Source organism: Panthera onca, chromosome E1, assembly GCF_046562875.1.
Source record: "Panthera onca isolate mPanOnc1 chromosome E1, mPanOnc1 haplotype 2, whole genome shotgun sequence".
In the NCBI taxonomy this organism is placed as follows: domain Eukaryota; kingdom Metazoa; phylum Chordata; class Mammalia; order Carnivora; family Felidae; genus Panthera; species Panthera onca.
The window spans coordinates 32,232,290-32,247,126 of record NC_138352.1 but is presented as its reverse complement, the minus strand read 5'-3'; the positions used below and the strand labels follow the sequence as shown (position 1 = coordinate 32,247,126).

At 55.3% G+C, this 14,837-nt stretch overlaps 1 protein-coding gene across 3 annotated transcripts; it reads left to right on the top strand.

Moving 5' to 3' along the window:
- The first annotated feature begins 517 nt into the window (after window positions 1-517).
- On the top strand, window positions 518-14,804 carry WDR81 (WD repeat domain 81). 3 transcript variants are annotated; one of them, XM_060646919.3, is made up of 10 exons: window positions 521-4,482; window positions 8,292-8,399; window positions 8,660-8,850; window positions 8,969-9,159; window positions 9,473-9,638; window positions 9,727-9,892; window positions 10,564-11,250; window positions 11,928-12,073; window positions 12,354-12,533; window positions 13,571-14,804. In XM_060646919.3, exons 1-10 carry the CDS (start codon window positions 807-809, stop codon window positions 13,889-13,891), a joined length of 5,832 nt encoding a protein of 1,943 aa, XP_060502902.3. In that variant the 5' UTR covers window positions 521-806; the 3' UTR covers window positions 13,892-14,804. The 3 variants fall into 3 exon arrangements, with proteins under 3 accessions (XP_060502903.3, XP_078293711.2, XP_060502902.3); XM_078437585.2 differs by lacking the exons at window positions 12,354-12,533; window positions 13,571-14,804 and having other exon boundaries at window positions 519-4,482; window positions 10,564-11,264; window positions 11,928-12,059; XM_060646920.3 differs by lacking the exons at window positions 11,928-12,073; window positions 12,354-12,533; window positions 13,571-14,804 and having other exon boundaries at window positions 518-4,482; window positions 9,727-9,837; window positions 10,564-10,997.
- The last annotated feature ends 33 nt before the right edge of the window (window positions 14,805-14,837 follow it).

Sequence of the window (14,837 nt, the reverse complement as noted above, 5' to 3'; positions counted from 1 at the left end):
TGTAGGACAGAAAGTGTGTGCACCAGCTTCTAAGTTGCCATTCTGCCACTTGGGCAAGTCTCTTTGGCGGCTCTTGGTTATGACTTGTGAAATATAAAGAGTATTAACTGTCTTCTGTATTTTAGGGGTGTTGTAAAAGCCAAATGGAATGCTACTGATTAAATGTATTGGAAAATTAAAAGCTCCTTCTCTTGGTAGGCAGCATGGAGGCGCTGAAGGGACTTAATGTCAAAAGCCCGGCTCTGCCATCGGTTTCTTATCTGTAAAACCAGAGGGGCGGTGGTATCAGCCCGCTAAAGGCTGGGATCTCCGGCAAAATCCTTCCTAAATCCACGTCCTGGTGCGTGCAGGAGGAAGCAGGGAGGGAAATCTCATGGGCTGTTCAGCATCCCCCTCTCCTGCACCCCGAGAGAGCGAAGCCACAACTGCACTGGGAGGGAGGGCACCGAGGCCTGCCAGGCGGTGGCGCCGGCGGGAGGCGCGGTCCGACCGGCCCATTTGAGCCACGTGCGGTTGTTTCCGTGCCGGGGCGATCACGTGAGCCGAGTCAGCTGACCGGTCACGGCAGAGCCAGGCTCGGGCGCCCCGCAGCCCCTGCCCGGCTGTGCCCGGAGCGCAGGACCCTGCAGTGGGGTAAGAGCGTCCCCGCCCTCCCCTCCTCTGTCCCCGGCCCCTCCGCCCCCGCCTCTGCCTCAGCCCGGGTCCCTCGCCCGTCCCTACCCGCCCGGCCTGGCACCCCGGAAGCCGTCGCGGGAAGGGCCGTGGCCGGGCTCAGCCCCGCGCTGCCCCCAGGCGGCCAGGAGGGGATGGCCCCGGGGAGCAGGGGGCGGGAAGTCGCTCTTACCAACGGGGCCGAAGGCTGGTCCCCGCCCCCAAGCCCCGACATGGAGGAGCTGCTCCAGAGCGTGGAGAGGGACCTGAACATCGATGCCCGGCAGCTGGCTGCGGCCCCGGGGGGCACCCACGTGGTGGCCTTAGTGCCCGCGCGCTGGCTGGCCAGCCTCCGCGAGCGCCGGCTGCCCCTGGGACCCTGCCCCCGGGCAGAGGGCCTGAGCGAGGCGGAAGTGAGGACTCTTCTGCAACGCTCCGTGCAGAAGCTGCCCCCCGGCTGGACGCGCGTGGAGGTGCACGGGCTGCGGAAGCGGAGGCTGTCCTACCCGCTCCGTGGCGGCTTGCCTTTCGAGGAAGGGTCCAGCAGCCCTGAGACCCTCACTCGCTTCATGCAGGATGTGGCTGCCCAGAATTATCGCAACCTGTGGCGCCATGCTTATCGTACTTATGGGCAGCCGTATAGTCATAGCCCTGCCCCTTCAGCTGTCCCTGCCCTGGACTTAGTACGACAGGCTCTGCAAAGGGTCTATGGTTGTTCCTTCCTGTCAGTGGGTGAATTTACCCAGTGCCCATCATATACAAGAGATGGTCCCTGTCCCCCTCGGGGCAGTTTGGCCTGTCCCAGTCTTTTGCGAGCTGAGGCCCTGCTGGAGTCGCCAGAGATGCTGTACGTGGTGCACCCTTATGTGCAGTTTTCCCTGCACGATGTGGTCACCTTCAGCCCTGCCAAGCTGACCAACAGCCAAGCCAAGGTGCTCTTCATTCTCTTCCGTGTGCTGAGGGCTATGGATGCCTGTCACCGCCAGGGACTGGCCTGCGGGGCCCTAACTTTGCACCACATCGCTGTGGATGAGAAGCTTTGCAGCGAGCTCCGGCTGGACCTGAGTGCTTACGAGAGGCCCAGGGAGGAAGAGAATGAGGAGACCCCTGTATCGAGGGCTGGGCCAGGCACTGAACTTGGAGAGGAGGGAGGTGGGGGGGCTGGGTGTCCCACCTGCCGGGAGGAACTTAGAGGCCTTGTGTTGGATTGGGTCCATGGCCGCATCAGCAACTTTCACTACCTCATGCAGCTAAATAGGCTGGCAGGTCGGCGGCAGGGAGATCCCAACTACCACCCAGTGCTGCCCTGGGTGGTGGACTTCACCACACCCCACGGGCGCTTTCGAGACCTGCGCAAGTCCAAGTTCCGCCTCAACAAGGGGGATAAGCAGCTGGACTTCACATACGAGATGACGCGGCAGGCATTTGTAGCAGGTGGTGCGGGTGGCGGGGAGCCACCTCACGTTCCTCACCACATCTCGGACGTGCTTTCCGACATCACATATTATGTGTACAAGGCTCGGAGGACACCCCGGTCGGTGCTCTGTGGACATGTGCGGGCGCAGTGGGAGCCCCATGAGTATCCCGCCAGCATGGAACGTATGCAGAACTGGACACCCGACGAGTGCATTCCTGAGTTCTACACCGATCCCTCTATCTTCTGTTCCATCCACCCTGACATGCCTGACCTAGATGTGCCAGCCTGGTGTGGCTCCAGTCAGGAGTTCGTGTCTGCACACCGGGCACTGTTGGAGAGCCGAGAGGTGTCCCAGGACCTGCACCACTGGATTGACCTCACATTTGGCTACAAACTCCAGGGCAAGGAGGCTGTGAAAGAGAAGAATGTGTGCCTGCACCTGGTGGATGCCCACACACACCTGACCAGCTATGGCGTGGTGCAGCTCTTCGATCAGCCACACCCCCAACGCCTGGCTGGGGCTCCTGCCCTGGCCCCTGAGCCTCCACTCATCCCCAGAGTGTTGTTCCAGACCATCCAGGAGAGCATAGGCCGGGAGGACTTACCAGGACAGCTTACAAATGGGGTGGGCAGGCTGGTTTTGGAGGCCACTCCCTGTGAGGCTGGCTGGGCCAGGGAGAGGCCCGTGGCAGGGGAAGATGACTTGGAACAGGCCACAGAAGCTCTGGATTCTATCTCCCTCGCAGGGAAAGCAGGTGACCAGCTGGGCTCTTCCTCATCTTCCTCCAGTCAAGCCTCCCCAGGCCTCTTGTCTTTCTCAGTGGCCTCGGCCTCTCGAGCAGGCCGCAGGAACAAAGCTGCTGGGGCCGACCCTGGGGAAGGTGAGGAGGGGAAGATTCTTCTTCCCGAGGGTTTCAATCCTGTGCAGGCTCTGGAAGGGCTGGAGAAACTAGGCAACTTCCTGACCAAAGGCCTAGGGGGCCAATTGGAGGTGCCTGAGCATGCCCAGGTCCAGCCACCCGTGCAGCTGCAGGACCTCTTCCATCGGGACATGCAGGCGCTGGGTGTCCTGTTGGCTGAGATGGTGTTTGCCACCAGGGTCCGGACACTGCAGCCTGACGCGCCTTTGTGGGTACGTTTCGAGGCCGTTCGGGGCCTCTGCACACGCCACCCCAAGGAGATCCCCGTGTCTCTGCAGCCCGTGCTGGACATGCTCCTGCAGCTCAGTGGACCCGAAGGCCCTGTGACAGCAGGGAGGGGCAAGCTGGCCCCACTCTTTGAGTACAGGCCCATCTCCCGGGGATTGCCTCCACCCTGTCCGGCCCAGCTCCTCAGCCCCTTCAGCTCCGTGGTTCCCTTCCCTCCGTACTTCCCGGCGCTGCACAAGTTCATCCTCCTGTATCAGGCGAGACGCGTGGAGGACGAGGCCCAGGGGCGGGAGCTGGTGTTTGCTCTGTGGCAGCAACTGGGTGCGGTGCTGAGTGACATCACCCCGGAGGGCCTGGAGATCCTGCTGCCCTTCGTGCTGTCACTCATGTCTGAGGAGCACACGGCTGTGTACACAGCCTGGTACCTATTTGAACCTGTCGCTAAGGCCCTGGGCCCCAAAAATGCCAATAAGTACCTACTGAAGCCTCTCATTGGTGCCTATGAGAGCCCCTGCCGGTTACACGGCCGCTTCTACTTGTACACTGACTGCTTTGTGGCCCAGCTGATGGTGCGGCTGGGCCTGCAGGCCTTTCTCATCCACCTGCTGCCCCACGTCCTCCAGGTGCTGGCTGGTGTGGAGGCCTCCCAGGAGGAAAGCAAGGGCCTGGTGGGGGCCACTGAGGATGAGGAGAGTGAGCTCCCAGGGGCTAGGCCCAGCCCCTGTGCTTTTGGGGAGGAAATTCAGATGGATGGTGAGCCTGCTGCTTCCTCGGGCCTGGGGCTCCCGGACTACACGTCTGGTGTCAGCTTCCATGACCAGGCCTACCTCCCTGAGACTGAAGACTTCCAAGCTGGGCTCTATGTGGCTGAGTCCCCACAGCCCCAGGAAGCTGAGGCTGTGAGCCTAGGCCGGCTGAGCGACAAGAGCAGCACCAGTGAGACCTCCCTGGGCGAGGAACGGGCTGCAGATGAGGGGGGTGCTCCTGTGGACAAGAGCAGCCTCAGGTCAGGTGACAGCAGCCAGGACTTGAAGCAAAGCGAAGGCTCAGAGGAGGAAGAGGAGGAGGAGGAAGGCTGTGTGGTGTTGGAGGAGGAGGAGGGAGAGGGGGAGCAAGACGACATCACCAGGGCGTCTGAGCTCACTCTCTCTGACACGGTGCTGTCCATGGATACTGTCGTGGCCCGTGGTGGCGACACAGATGGGGAGGAAGAGGAGGAACCACTAACTGAGCAGTCGGAGGGCAAAGAACAGAAGATCCTTCTTGGTGAGTTCTCAGGCGTCGAGGTGTTGTAAAACAGTCCTCTGGTTTGTTTTGTCTTTTTATCTTATCGTATTACTTATTTATTTGCATAATGTCTACACCCAAACGTGGGACTTAAACTCATGACCCTGAGATCAAGTCGCATGTTCTCACTGAGCCAGCCAGGTGCCTCAGGGTTCTGTTTTGTCTTTTGATTCCAATATAGTTAACATACAGTGTTCCATTAGTTTCAGGGGTACAGTATAGTGATTCAACAATTCTGTACATTGCTCAGTGCTCCTCACAGCAAGTGCACTTTAATCCCCATCACCTATTTCACTCATTTCCCCATCCACCTCCCCTCTGATAATCATCAGTTCTCTATAGGTAAGAGTCTGTTTCTTGGTTTCTTCCTCTCACTCTTTTTCTCTCTCCCTTTTTCCTTGCTTGTTTGTTTTGTTTCTTAAATTCCACACATGAGTGAAATCATGTGGAATTTGTCTCTGACTTGTTTTGCATAGCATAATACTCTCTAGCGCCGTCCATGTTGTTGCAAATGGCGAGATACCATTCGTTTTTATGGCTGAGTAATATTCCATTGTACATGTGTACCACATCTTCTTTATCCATTCATCTGTTGATGGACACTTGGGCTGCACATAGTTTGGCTCTTGTAAATAATGCTGCAGTAAATATAGGGGTGTGTGTGTCCCTTGGAAATAGTGTTTACATATTTTGGGAGTAGTCCAATTACTGGATCAGAGGGTGGTTTTATTTTTAACTTTTTGAGGTACCTCCCAAGCACCTTCCACAGTGGTTGCACCAGTTTGCATTCCCTCCAGCACTGCACATTTCTCCACATCTTCGCCAACACTTAACTGTTTTTTGTGTTGTTGATTTTAGCCATTCTGACGGGTGTGAGGTGGTATCTCATTGTAGTTTTGATTTGCATTTTCCTGATGATGAGTGATGTGGAGCATCTTTTCATGTGTCGGTTGGCCATCTGGATGTCTTCTTTGGAGAGATGTCTGTTCATGTCTTCTGCCTTTTTTTAAATTGGATTATTTGTTTTTTTGGCTGTTGAGTTGTATCAGTTCTTAATATATTTTGGATACTAAGCCTTTATCGGATATGTCATTTGCAAATATCTTCTCCCATTCAGAAGGTTGCCTTTTAGTTTTGTTGATCATTTCCTTAGCTATGCAGAACCTTTTTATTTTGATGTAGTCCCAAAAGTTTATTTTTGCCTTTGTTTCCCTTCCCTCAGGAGACATAGCTAGAAAGATGTTGCTATGGCTGATGTCAGAAAAATACTGCCTATGCTCTCTTCTAGGATTTTTATGGTTTCAGGTCTCATGTTTAGGACTTTAATCCATTTTGAGTTTCTTTTTGCGTATGGTGTAAGAAAGTGGTCCAGTATGATTCTTTTGCATGTAGCTGTCCAGTTTTTCCAATACCATTTGCTGAAGAGACTTTTTCCGGTTGTATATTCTTTCTTTTGTCAAAGATTAATTGACCATGTAATTGTGGGCTTTTTTCTGGGTTTTCTGTTCTGTTCCATTGATGTGCTTATTTTTGTGCCAGTACCATACTGTTTTGATTACTACAGCTTTGTAATTAATATAACTTGAAGTATGGAATTGTGATACCTCCACTTTTTCTTTTTCAAGATTGCTTTGGCTATTCAGGGTCTTTTGTGATTCCATACAAATTTTAGGATTGTTTGTTCTAATTCTGTGAAGAATGCTGTTGGTATTTTGATAGGGGTTGCATTAAATGTGTAGATTGTTTTGGCTAGTATAGACATTCCAACAATATCCATTCTTCCAATCCATGGAAGAACCTTCCATTCCTTTGTGTCATCTTCAATTTCTTTCATCCATGTTTTATAGTTTTCAGGATACAGGTTTTTCACCTCTTTGTTTCATTTTATTCCTAGGTATTTTACTGTTTTTGGTGCAATTGTAAATGGGATTGTTTTCTTAATTTCTCTTTTTGCTGTTTAATTCTTAGTGTATAGAAATGCAACAGATTTCTGTACATTGATTTTGTATCCTGTGACTTCACTGAATTCATGTGTCCGTTCTAGTAGTTTTTTGGTGGAGTCTTTAGGGTTTTCTATAAATAGTATCATGTCATCGGCAAATAATGGAAGTTTTACTTCCTTTACCAGTTTGGATGATTTTTATTTCTTTTTGTTGTCTGATTGCTGTGGCTAAGACTTCCAGTGGTGAGAGTGGAAATATTTGTCTTGTTTCTGACCTTGGGGAAAAGCTCCTAGTTCTTCCCCATTGAGGATGACATTTGCTGTGGGTTTTTCATATATGACCTTTATTATATTGAGGTATGTTTCCTCTGGACCTACTTTGTTGAGGGTTTTATGAATGCACATTGTACTTTGTCAGGTGCTTTTTATGCATCTGTTGGAATGATCATATGGCTTTTATCCTTTCTTTTATTGATGTGATGTATCATGATGATTGATTTGTGACTATTGAACCACCCTTGCATCCCAAGGAGTAAATCCCACTTGATCACGGTGAATGATTTTCTTAATGTATTGTTGGATTCAGTTGGCTAGCATTTTGTTGAGGATATTGCATCTATGTGCAACAGAGATAATGGCCTGTTGTTCTCTTTGTGTCTTTATCTGGTTTTGGTATCAGGATAACGCTGCCTCATAGAATGAATTTGGAAGTTGTCCTTCCTCTTTTATTTTTTGGAATAGTTTCAGAAGAATGGGTATTAGCTTTTCGTCACTCTGGTTTTCATTCAACATTTCTGAGTACCTAGTCTTTGCTAAGCCGTGGGTGCAGCAGATTCACACACAGCACAGATGTGGGCCTGCCCTCCTGGAGCGCACCTGTAGCCGAGGAGATGCCACACTGTAGACAGTGTCATGTAAATGTCATGTTAGTGCTGTAAAGAACAGGACTGGCTGCTATGAGGGAATATAAATGGGGCTTAGATCAAGTTTTCAGGGTCCCATGAAAGTAGGGCTGGTTGAGGTCCAATGAATAGGAGATAGCAAGCAAAATGGTAGGGTTTATAGTGGGAAGAGCATACCAGGCAGTGGGAACAGCATGTGTGAGGCTCTAAGGTTGTCATGGTTCCATTGAAGAATCAGGGACTGAATTCTGCTCCTGAACCCAATATTGTACTGTATTTTTAAAAAATTTTTTTTAACGTTTATTTATTATTGAGAGACAGAGAGACACAGAGCATGAGCAGAGGAGGGGTAGAGAGAGGGGGAGACATAGAATCTGAAGCAGACTCCGGGCTCTGAGCTGTCAGCACAGAGCCCGACGCGGGGCTCAAACTCACAGACTGCGAGATCATGACCTGAGCCGAAGTCGGTCGCTTAACCAACTGAGCCACCCAGGCGGCCTTATAGTACTGTATTTTAACTAACTAGAATTTAAATAAAAGTTTGAAGGAAAAAAAAGAATCAGTGCAAACCTAGGAAGTTTAGACAGAGAGAGTGGAAGGAAGAAGAAGGAACACAGGCCATAGGGTGAGGGAGCCAGGGCCTGGCCAGGCCTCATTTAGCAGCTTAGGAAGATTCGCTGAAAGGATAACCTTCCTGCAAGGTGTGCTGAAGGAGAGGAGCCTGGAGTAGCCCCAAAGCCAGGGCCACGTGGGGGCAGTCCCAAAGCCACAGGCCACCTCTGCCACTGCTAAATAGAGGATGGTGGTGTGGGGCACCCGGCTTTGACTGGGCCCCTCGGCAGGTCTGCAGCCAGGATAGGCCAGGAGAGGTGCCCTGGGGTGGGGTGGGAGGCGTGGCAAGTCACCATTATCTGATGAGCTCAGGGCCCGTTCCTGCCCTGCAGATACAGCCTGCAAGATGGTCCGCTGGCTATCTGCCAAGCTTGGTCCCACAGTGGCCTCTCGCTACGTGGCCCGGAACCTGCTCCGCCTGCTGACATCTTGTTACGTTGGTAAGGCCTGTGGTTGGTGCTGGAGATGGGGCTTCGTCCCAGCCCCTCTGTCTATCTTCAGCCCCCTGCAGGGGATCCTTCCTACTTCCACCTCCCAGGCAGGTCCTGGGACCCCATCTGTAAGCTACTTCCTTCCTTGGGTAGGGCGTGGGGTGGCCCCCAGGCTAGGGTGACGAGGAGTGGCTACCGCAGTTCCTGGAAGGCCGCCCTGCCTCCTGCCTGCTGTTAGCTACTCAAGGCTGCTGGTTCTTCCTCGGCAGGGCCCACTCGGCAACAGTTCACCGTGAGCAGTGGTGAGAGTCCCCCGCTGAGTGCTGGCAACATCTATCAGAAGAGACCGGTGCTGGGTGATATAGTGTCGGGGCCCGTGCTCAGCTGCCTCCTCCACATTGCTCATCTGTATGGGGAGCCTGTCCTCACCTACCAGTACCTGCCCTACATCAGCTACCTGGTCAGTTACTGACTGGCAGTCCCAGGGGACGTCAAGGAGCTTGAGGGTGGACCTGGGATCCCTGGGGGCCCCACGGGGTCCGTGGACAGCCTGGCCCTCACCTTCTCTATGGCCCTAGGTGGCCCCAGGTGGCACCTCAGGCCCCAGTCGACTGAACAGCCGTAAGGAGGCGGGGCTGCTGGCAGCGGTGACTCTGACCCAGAAGATCATCGTGTACCTCTCGGACACCACCCTCATGGACATCCTGCCCCGAATCAGCCACGAGGTCTTGCTGCCCGTGCTCAGCTTCCTCACTTCCCTCGTCACTGGGTAGGCTCCTGCCCCACCCCTGTGGGAGTGGGAGTAGCTCAGCTGAGGGAGCTACCCAGGAGGGGCTGGGAAGCTTGGGGACGAGACCGGACTGGGTGTCAGGAGTCTTGGTTATCAGGATTCCTGGTTCTGATCCAGCTGTGTGACCCTGAACAAGCCACATCTTCTTTCTGTGCCTCCGGTTCCTCTCGTCTGGTTTGGATCAAATTTGTCTTGTAGTTCTTTTCACTTAAAGCTTTTCATAGATTCTGGGCAAGTCCCGCAGAGTTGTGGAGAGGTGGGGGGTGCTGGAGCTCATGAACTCTCTTTCCAGGTTCCCGAGTGGGGCCCAGGCCCGGACTGTCCTGTGCGTGAAAACCATCAGCCTCATTGCCCTCATATGCCTGCGCATTGGGCAGGAGATGGTCCAGCAGCACCTGAGTGAACCTGTGGCCACCTTCTTTCAAGTCTTCTCTCAGCTGCATGAGCTTCGGCACCAGGTAGGCAGACCTACCCCCCTTACCTGGCTGGGTTGGGCTGGGCAGGGGCCGTGAACTCGGCTGACTCCCTGGGCCTCCCTGCCCACAGGAGCTGAAGCTGGATCCCGTGGGCCGCAGTGAGGGCCAGCTGCCAGAGGTGGCCTTCTCCGATGGGCGGCAGCGGCTGGTGGACCCTACCCTGCTGGACGAGCTGCAGAAGGTGTTCACCTTGGAGATGGCGTACACAATCTACGTGCCCTTCTCCTGCCTGTTGGGTACTGCCCCATCACGTTCCCTCGCAAAGCCTCTGTGGCCATGTCTCTTCTCTGGGGAGGGCCCCATGCTCCCCTTGCCCCCAGAATCAGTAACGAGCATTCAGTGTTCTGGGTCAGAGCAAAGGGATTTGGCCTTGGACCTCAGAGTTCCAAGGTGCTGTATAAACAGGGACTGAGCATTAGCCAGCAAGGAGGCACAGGAGCTGGCCTAGAGTATCCCTGGGGACGGCAGGGCCACCAGGCTGACGTACTGACATCTCCCGGAGTTGTCTGAGAGGAATTAGCTGCCCACCATTTCTGTAGCCTCCCGTATGGGCCCGGCACTGCTGAGCAATTATGTGTGTCATCATCTTAAATAGGATGGGCAGCCCTGTGGTTAGATATGTCATCGTCCCTCTACTGAAATCTAAGCCCTGGGAGGGAAAGCACCCCCTGGCTTTTACCATTCTATTTCTGATGCCCTGCTTAACACCCGGCACACATAGAAGATGTTCGTGTGAATGGATCTACCTTTTTCTGTGGAAGAAAATAGGCTCGGAGATGAAGAGTTACTTGCCCAGAGTTGCACAGCCAGGACCTGCCCTGTTTTCTGTGGTTCCCAAGCCTTGGATGGGTGGTGGCAGCGGCCTTCCATCTTCCGTAATCTGAGGACCTCTCCCACTCCCATCCAGGTGACATCATCCGGAAAATCATCCCCAACCACGAGCTGGTTGGGGAGCTGGCGGGGCTGTATTTGGAGACCATCAGTCCGAGCAGTCGCAGCCCTGCCGGCGTGGAGCCCACGGTGCCCAGCGCCGGCCCTGAGTGGGACCCCCAGAGTGGGGGCTGCTCCCGGGACGACAGCCACTCGGGGACCTTTGGGAGCGTGCTGGTCGGGAACCGCATCCAGATTCCCGATGACTCTCAGCCTGAGAGCCCCGGCTTGCTGGGCCCCATCCCTGGCGCTGGCAGTGGGGGCCCCAGCAGCGAGGAGGACAACGCGCTGAAGCGGGAGCTGCCGCGGAGCGCCCACGGGCTAAGCGGGAACTGGCTGGCGTACTGGCAGTACGAGATCGGCGTGAGCCAGCAGGATGCCCACTTCCACTTCCATCAGATCCGCCTGCAGAGCTTCCCGGGCCACTCGGGGGCTGTCAAGTGCGTGGCGCCCCTGAGCAGTGAGGACTTCTTCCTGAGTGGCAGCAAGGACCGCACGGTGCGCCTCTGGCCACTCTACAACTCTGGGGATGGCACCAGCGAGACGGCCCCACGCCTCGTCTACGCCCAGCACCGCAAGAGCGTCTTCTTTGTGGGCCAGCTCGAGGCCCCGCAGTATGTGGTGAGCTGTGACGGGGCTGTGCACGTCTGGGACCCCTTCACAGGTGAGTGGGCCCAGGTGAGGCCTGTTCTGTTGCTGCCATGCCGTGCCCTGCCAGGCCAGGCCTCTGGGTGCGGGGACCCAGGGTTGGGCGGTTGGGGTGTCTTGGTATATGGTGTGGGACAACCCAGCGAGGCTGCACAGAGGAGCAATTAGACCTGAGTTGGAATCCATTAGCCTTAAGTTTGAATTGGTTCTGCCAACTTATTTGCGGAGTTACCTTGCTCAAGTCACTTTGATGCTGGAAGCGTTAGTGCTCCCCATCTGCAAAATGGGAATCAGAACTGGTTTAGAAGATAATGCACATAGGGGTTTGGCTTAACACATACCATGTCATACAAGTTTGGCAGAGAGTTGCTTGATGATTTTTTGGCATCGTGTTAGGGAGAAATAAGGTTAATAAGGTTTTTAAAGGGGGAGGGGATGGAGTAGCATCGAGGTAGACCGAGGAGAGGTAGCATTTGGTCAGGGGGTGCTGTGTGAAGAGTTTGGGGACAGGAGCCTGGCCTGGTCATGGATGCAGGAAGGTGGGGGGGGGGGGGGCAAAAAATCATCTTTAGTATTTTCTTAGGTCCCCTGGGAGATAAGAGGCAGTTACAGGGTATGTCAGGGAGATAGGAAGGGTTGGGGTTCTTCCATCTGCTACTGGGACCCTAGATCCACTGTGCCTTTCCTTCCCAGGGAAGACCCTTCGCGTAATAGAGCCATGGGACAGCCGGGTGCCCCTGACTGCTGTGGCTGTCATGCCTGCCCCCCATACCAGCATCACCATGGCCAGCTCTGACTCGACCCTGCGCTTTGTGGACTGCAGGAAGCCCGGCCTGCAGGTCAGGGGCGTTCGGTTCCCTGAGCCCTGGCTTGGATGCCCAGCAGGGAGGAAAGACCCTGAAGAGAGAAGCAGGGTGTAGTTTCTCTTTGGAGACAAATCACCCACAGCAGCAAACGCTGGGGGGTGGGACTCTGATCTGGGATGAAGGGGTGCTCTCCCCTCGATGGGGGATAGAGGCTCAGGCCTTTCAGCCGTGTGGGCTTGGGGTGAACAGGACCTCAGGGAGAAACGGGTTGGAGTGGGTGGCAGTGCTTTAGCTCATCTCCCTCTGTCTGCAGCATGAGTTCCGCCTGGGTGGCGGGCTGAACCCGGGGCTTGTCCGCTCCTTGGCTGTCAGCCCCAGTGGCCGTAGCGTCGTGGCTGGCTTCTCCTCGGGCTTCATGGTGCTCCTGGACACCCGTACAGGCCTGGTTTTGCGTGGCTGGCCAGCCCATGAGGGGGACATCCTGCAGATCAAGGTGACTGACGTGGTCCCCTTTCCCTCCTCACTGCCCAGCCCAGCCCCTGCTCCAGGCCCTCTTAGGGCCCACCCAGGACCGGCTCCCTCGTACATGCCCCATGGCTGATGGGCGGAGAGGGTTAGGAGCCAGCTCTTCTGCAGGGGGCCCTGGCGGCAGGCAGGCCACGGGGGCGGGAACCAGGGGGCGAGCTGACCCTGCTGTTCCCTGGGGATGTTCTAATGAGTAACCCTTGTCCATATTTGTCTTGCTTGGAGGATCAGGGGTCAGGTCCTGTCCGTGACCCAGTTCAGGTTAAATAAAGCTCAGCTGGGAGGGTGTTTACTGCCCCCGACCACTGAGCAGAGTCCATGGCCCGTGCTGGGCTGCCCTGGTGGGGGTAGGGACACCCGGGCATGGGGATCCTGCCCCTACCCCCGCCCATTCTCAGTCACAGACCTTGGGGAACTGCCCAGGGAGGGACCAGGAGGAGGAACAGGACTGTATGTGGGAGGATTTTTCCAGGCAACTGGCACTCCCTCCCTATCCTGACTGGAGCCAGGGGACATGCACTGCCAATACTAAGGGCAGGCTGCCCCCAACTCTGTCCGGGGCCCCAGGGCTTCAGGCACCTCTAAGTTCTGACCTTCCAAGGAAGGCTTTGGGGTCAACCTGGGTATTACCTGGCAATGCCACTTACTGGCTCTGTGACCTTGGTAGGATTACTTAACTTTTCTTAGCCTCATGTTTTTTCTCTATAAAACGGGAGCAACAGCATCTACGTCATAGAGTTGTTATGAAAATTAAATGTGGTAATATGGCATGCCTAACAAAATGCCTAGATACAGTAAGTGCTCAAATGATAGTGATGACTAGGTTAAAGACACTTTAACATATTAACTAGTGTTAATGTAATGTGGCGGGGGTGGGCAGCTGGTCCCCTGCCCAGGATCCCCTGTCTTCCTGGGAGATAAGCTTCGAGTAAACAGAAGACCTTGGAGCTCAGTGGGCACATGGGAGGGCCCAGGCCCTGCTGAGGCTCTCTTCTCCCTGAGCAGGCGGTGGAGGGCAGTGTCCTGGTCAGCTCCTCCTCTGACCACTCCTTGACTGTGTGGAAGGAGCTGGAACAGAAGCCCACGCACCACTACAAATCAGCATCTGACCCCATCCACACCTTCGACCTGTACGGCAGCGAGGTGGTCACCGGCACCGTGGCCAACAAGATCGGCGTCTGCTCCCTGCTTGAGCCGCCCTCCCAGGCCACCACGAAGCTCAGCTCTGAGAACTTCCGAGGCACGCTCACCAGCCTGGCCTTGCTGCCCACTAAACGCCACCTCTTGCTGGGCTCGGACAATGGGGTCATCCGCCTCCTGGCCTAGGCCAAGGTGGGGCTGGCCAACGAGGGTGGGCAGACATCCCCAGGGAGTCCATCCCTTACCCTTGTCTCCCCAGCAGCTCCCTCTGGGCAGGCCTCAGGCCCCACACTCTGTGCCCACATGGCCTGCCAGCCACAGTGAGGCAGGGGTCCAGGTTCCTGAACCGCCAGAGCCACCAGTGCTGCCAGAAGGGATCTCATTTGTGGCTTGGGGAGATGCTGCCCCGAGTCAGCAGGAAGCAAGAGAGGGAGCACAGGAAAGCATCGCTGCCCTCTCTTCTCCCAAGCTCTGCCCCCTGGGTCCACATGGGGACAGGGAAGCTCTGAGAAGGGGAAGGGAGACTGGCCCTGTCCAGCCAGTGTCCAGCCAAGGACGCCCCCCCACCCACCTCCCCTTGTGAGCCCTCTGTGCCCCTATCTCACAAGGGCAGGGAAGCCGCTCCAGTCCAGGACACTGATGGTGCTTGGACTCCAGCCTCTAAGGAGGGCTGGTCCTGGTCCAGGAGTTAGGGGCCTTGGGGTGGGGTTTAAGTGTCCACCCAGCCAGGCCCTGCCCAGTATGGGACCAGTAGGGGAAGAAAGAGGGCAGGACCAGGGGAGGGAAGATGGACTGGTCCAGCTGGTGCCTGCCAGGAGTGACCCCATGCCTTGCCTGCCCATCCCTAACCACAGTGTTTGTGCCTTGAACTGAAGAGGCAGCCCCTGGGCCCAGAACCCTTGGAGAGTGGTCCAACACCCTGAGAGAAGGGGCAGGAATGATCTCTGCATCTCAGGTCTCTCCCAGGGGACAGGAAGACCCAGGCATCCCCGGACCCTCACATTCTGGAGCAGAGATGAGGTCTGAGCCTGGGCCCTTACTGCCTCTTCACTATTTGCAATAGATGTAAATATGACCAATAAATCTTTTGGAAGAGCCATGGAACTGAGTGAGGCTTTTCTTGATGATGGTT

Bases quoted from the DNA above. Each gene is read 5' to 3' on its own strand.
- WDR81 (XM_060646919.3), top strand. From the start codon at position 807: ATGGCCCCGGGGAGCAGGGGGCGGGAAGTCGCTCTTACCAACGGGGCC. The intron at 8,851-8,968 runs GTCAGTTACTGA...CTATGGCCCTAG, and splicing joins TGCCCTACATCAGCTACCTG to GTGGCCCCAGGTGGCACCTC. The intron at 9,639-9,726 runs GTAGGCAGACCT...CCCTGCCCACAG, and splicing joins TGCATGAGCTTCGGCACCAG to GAGCTGAAGCTGGATCCCGT.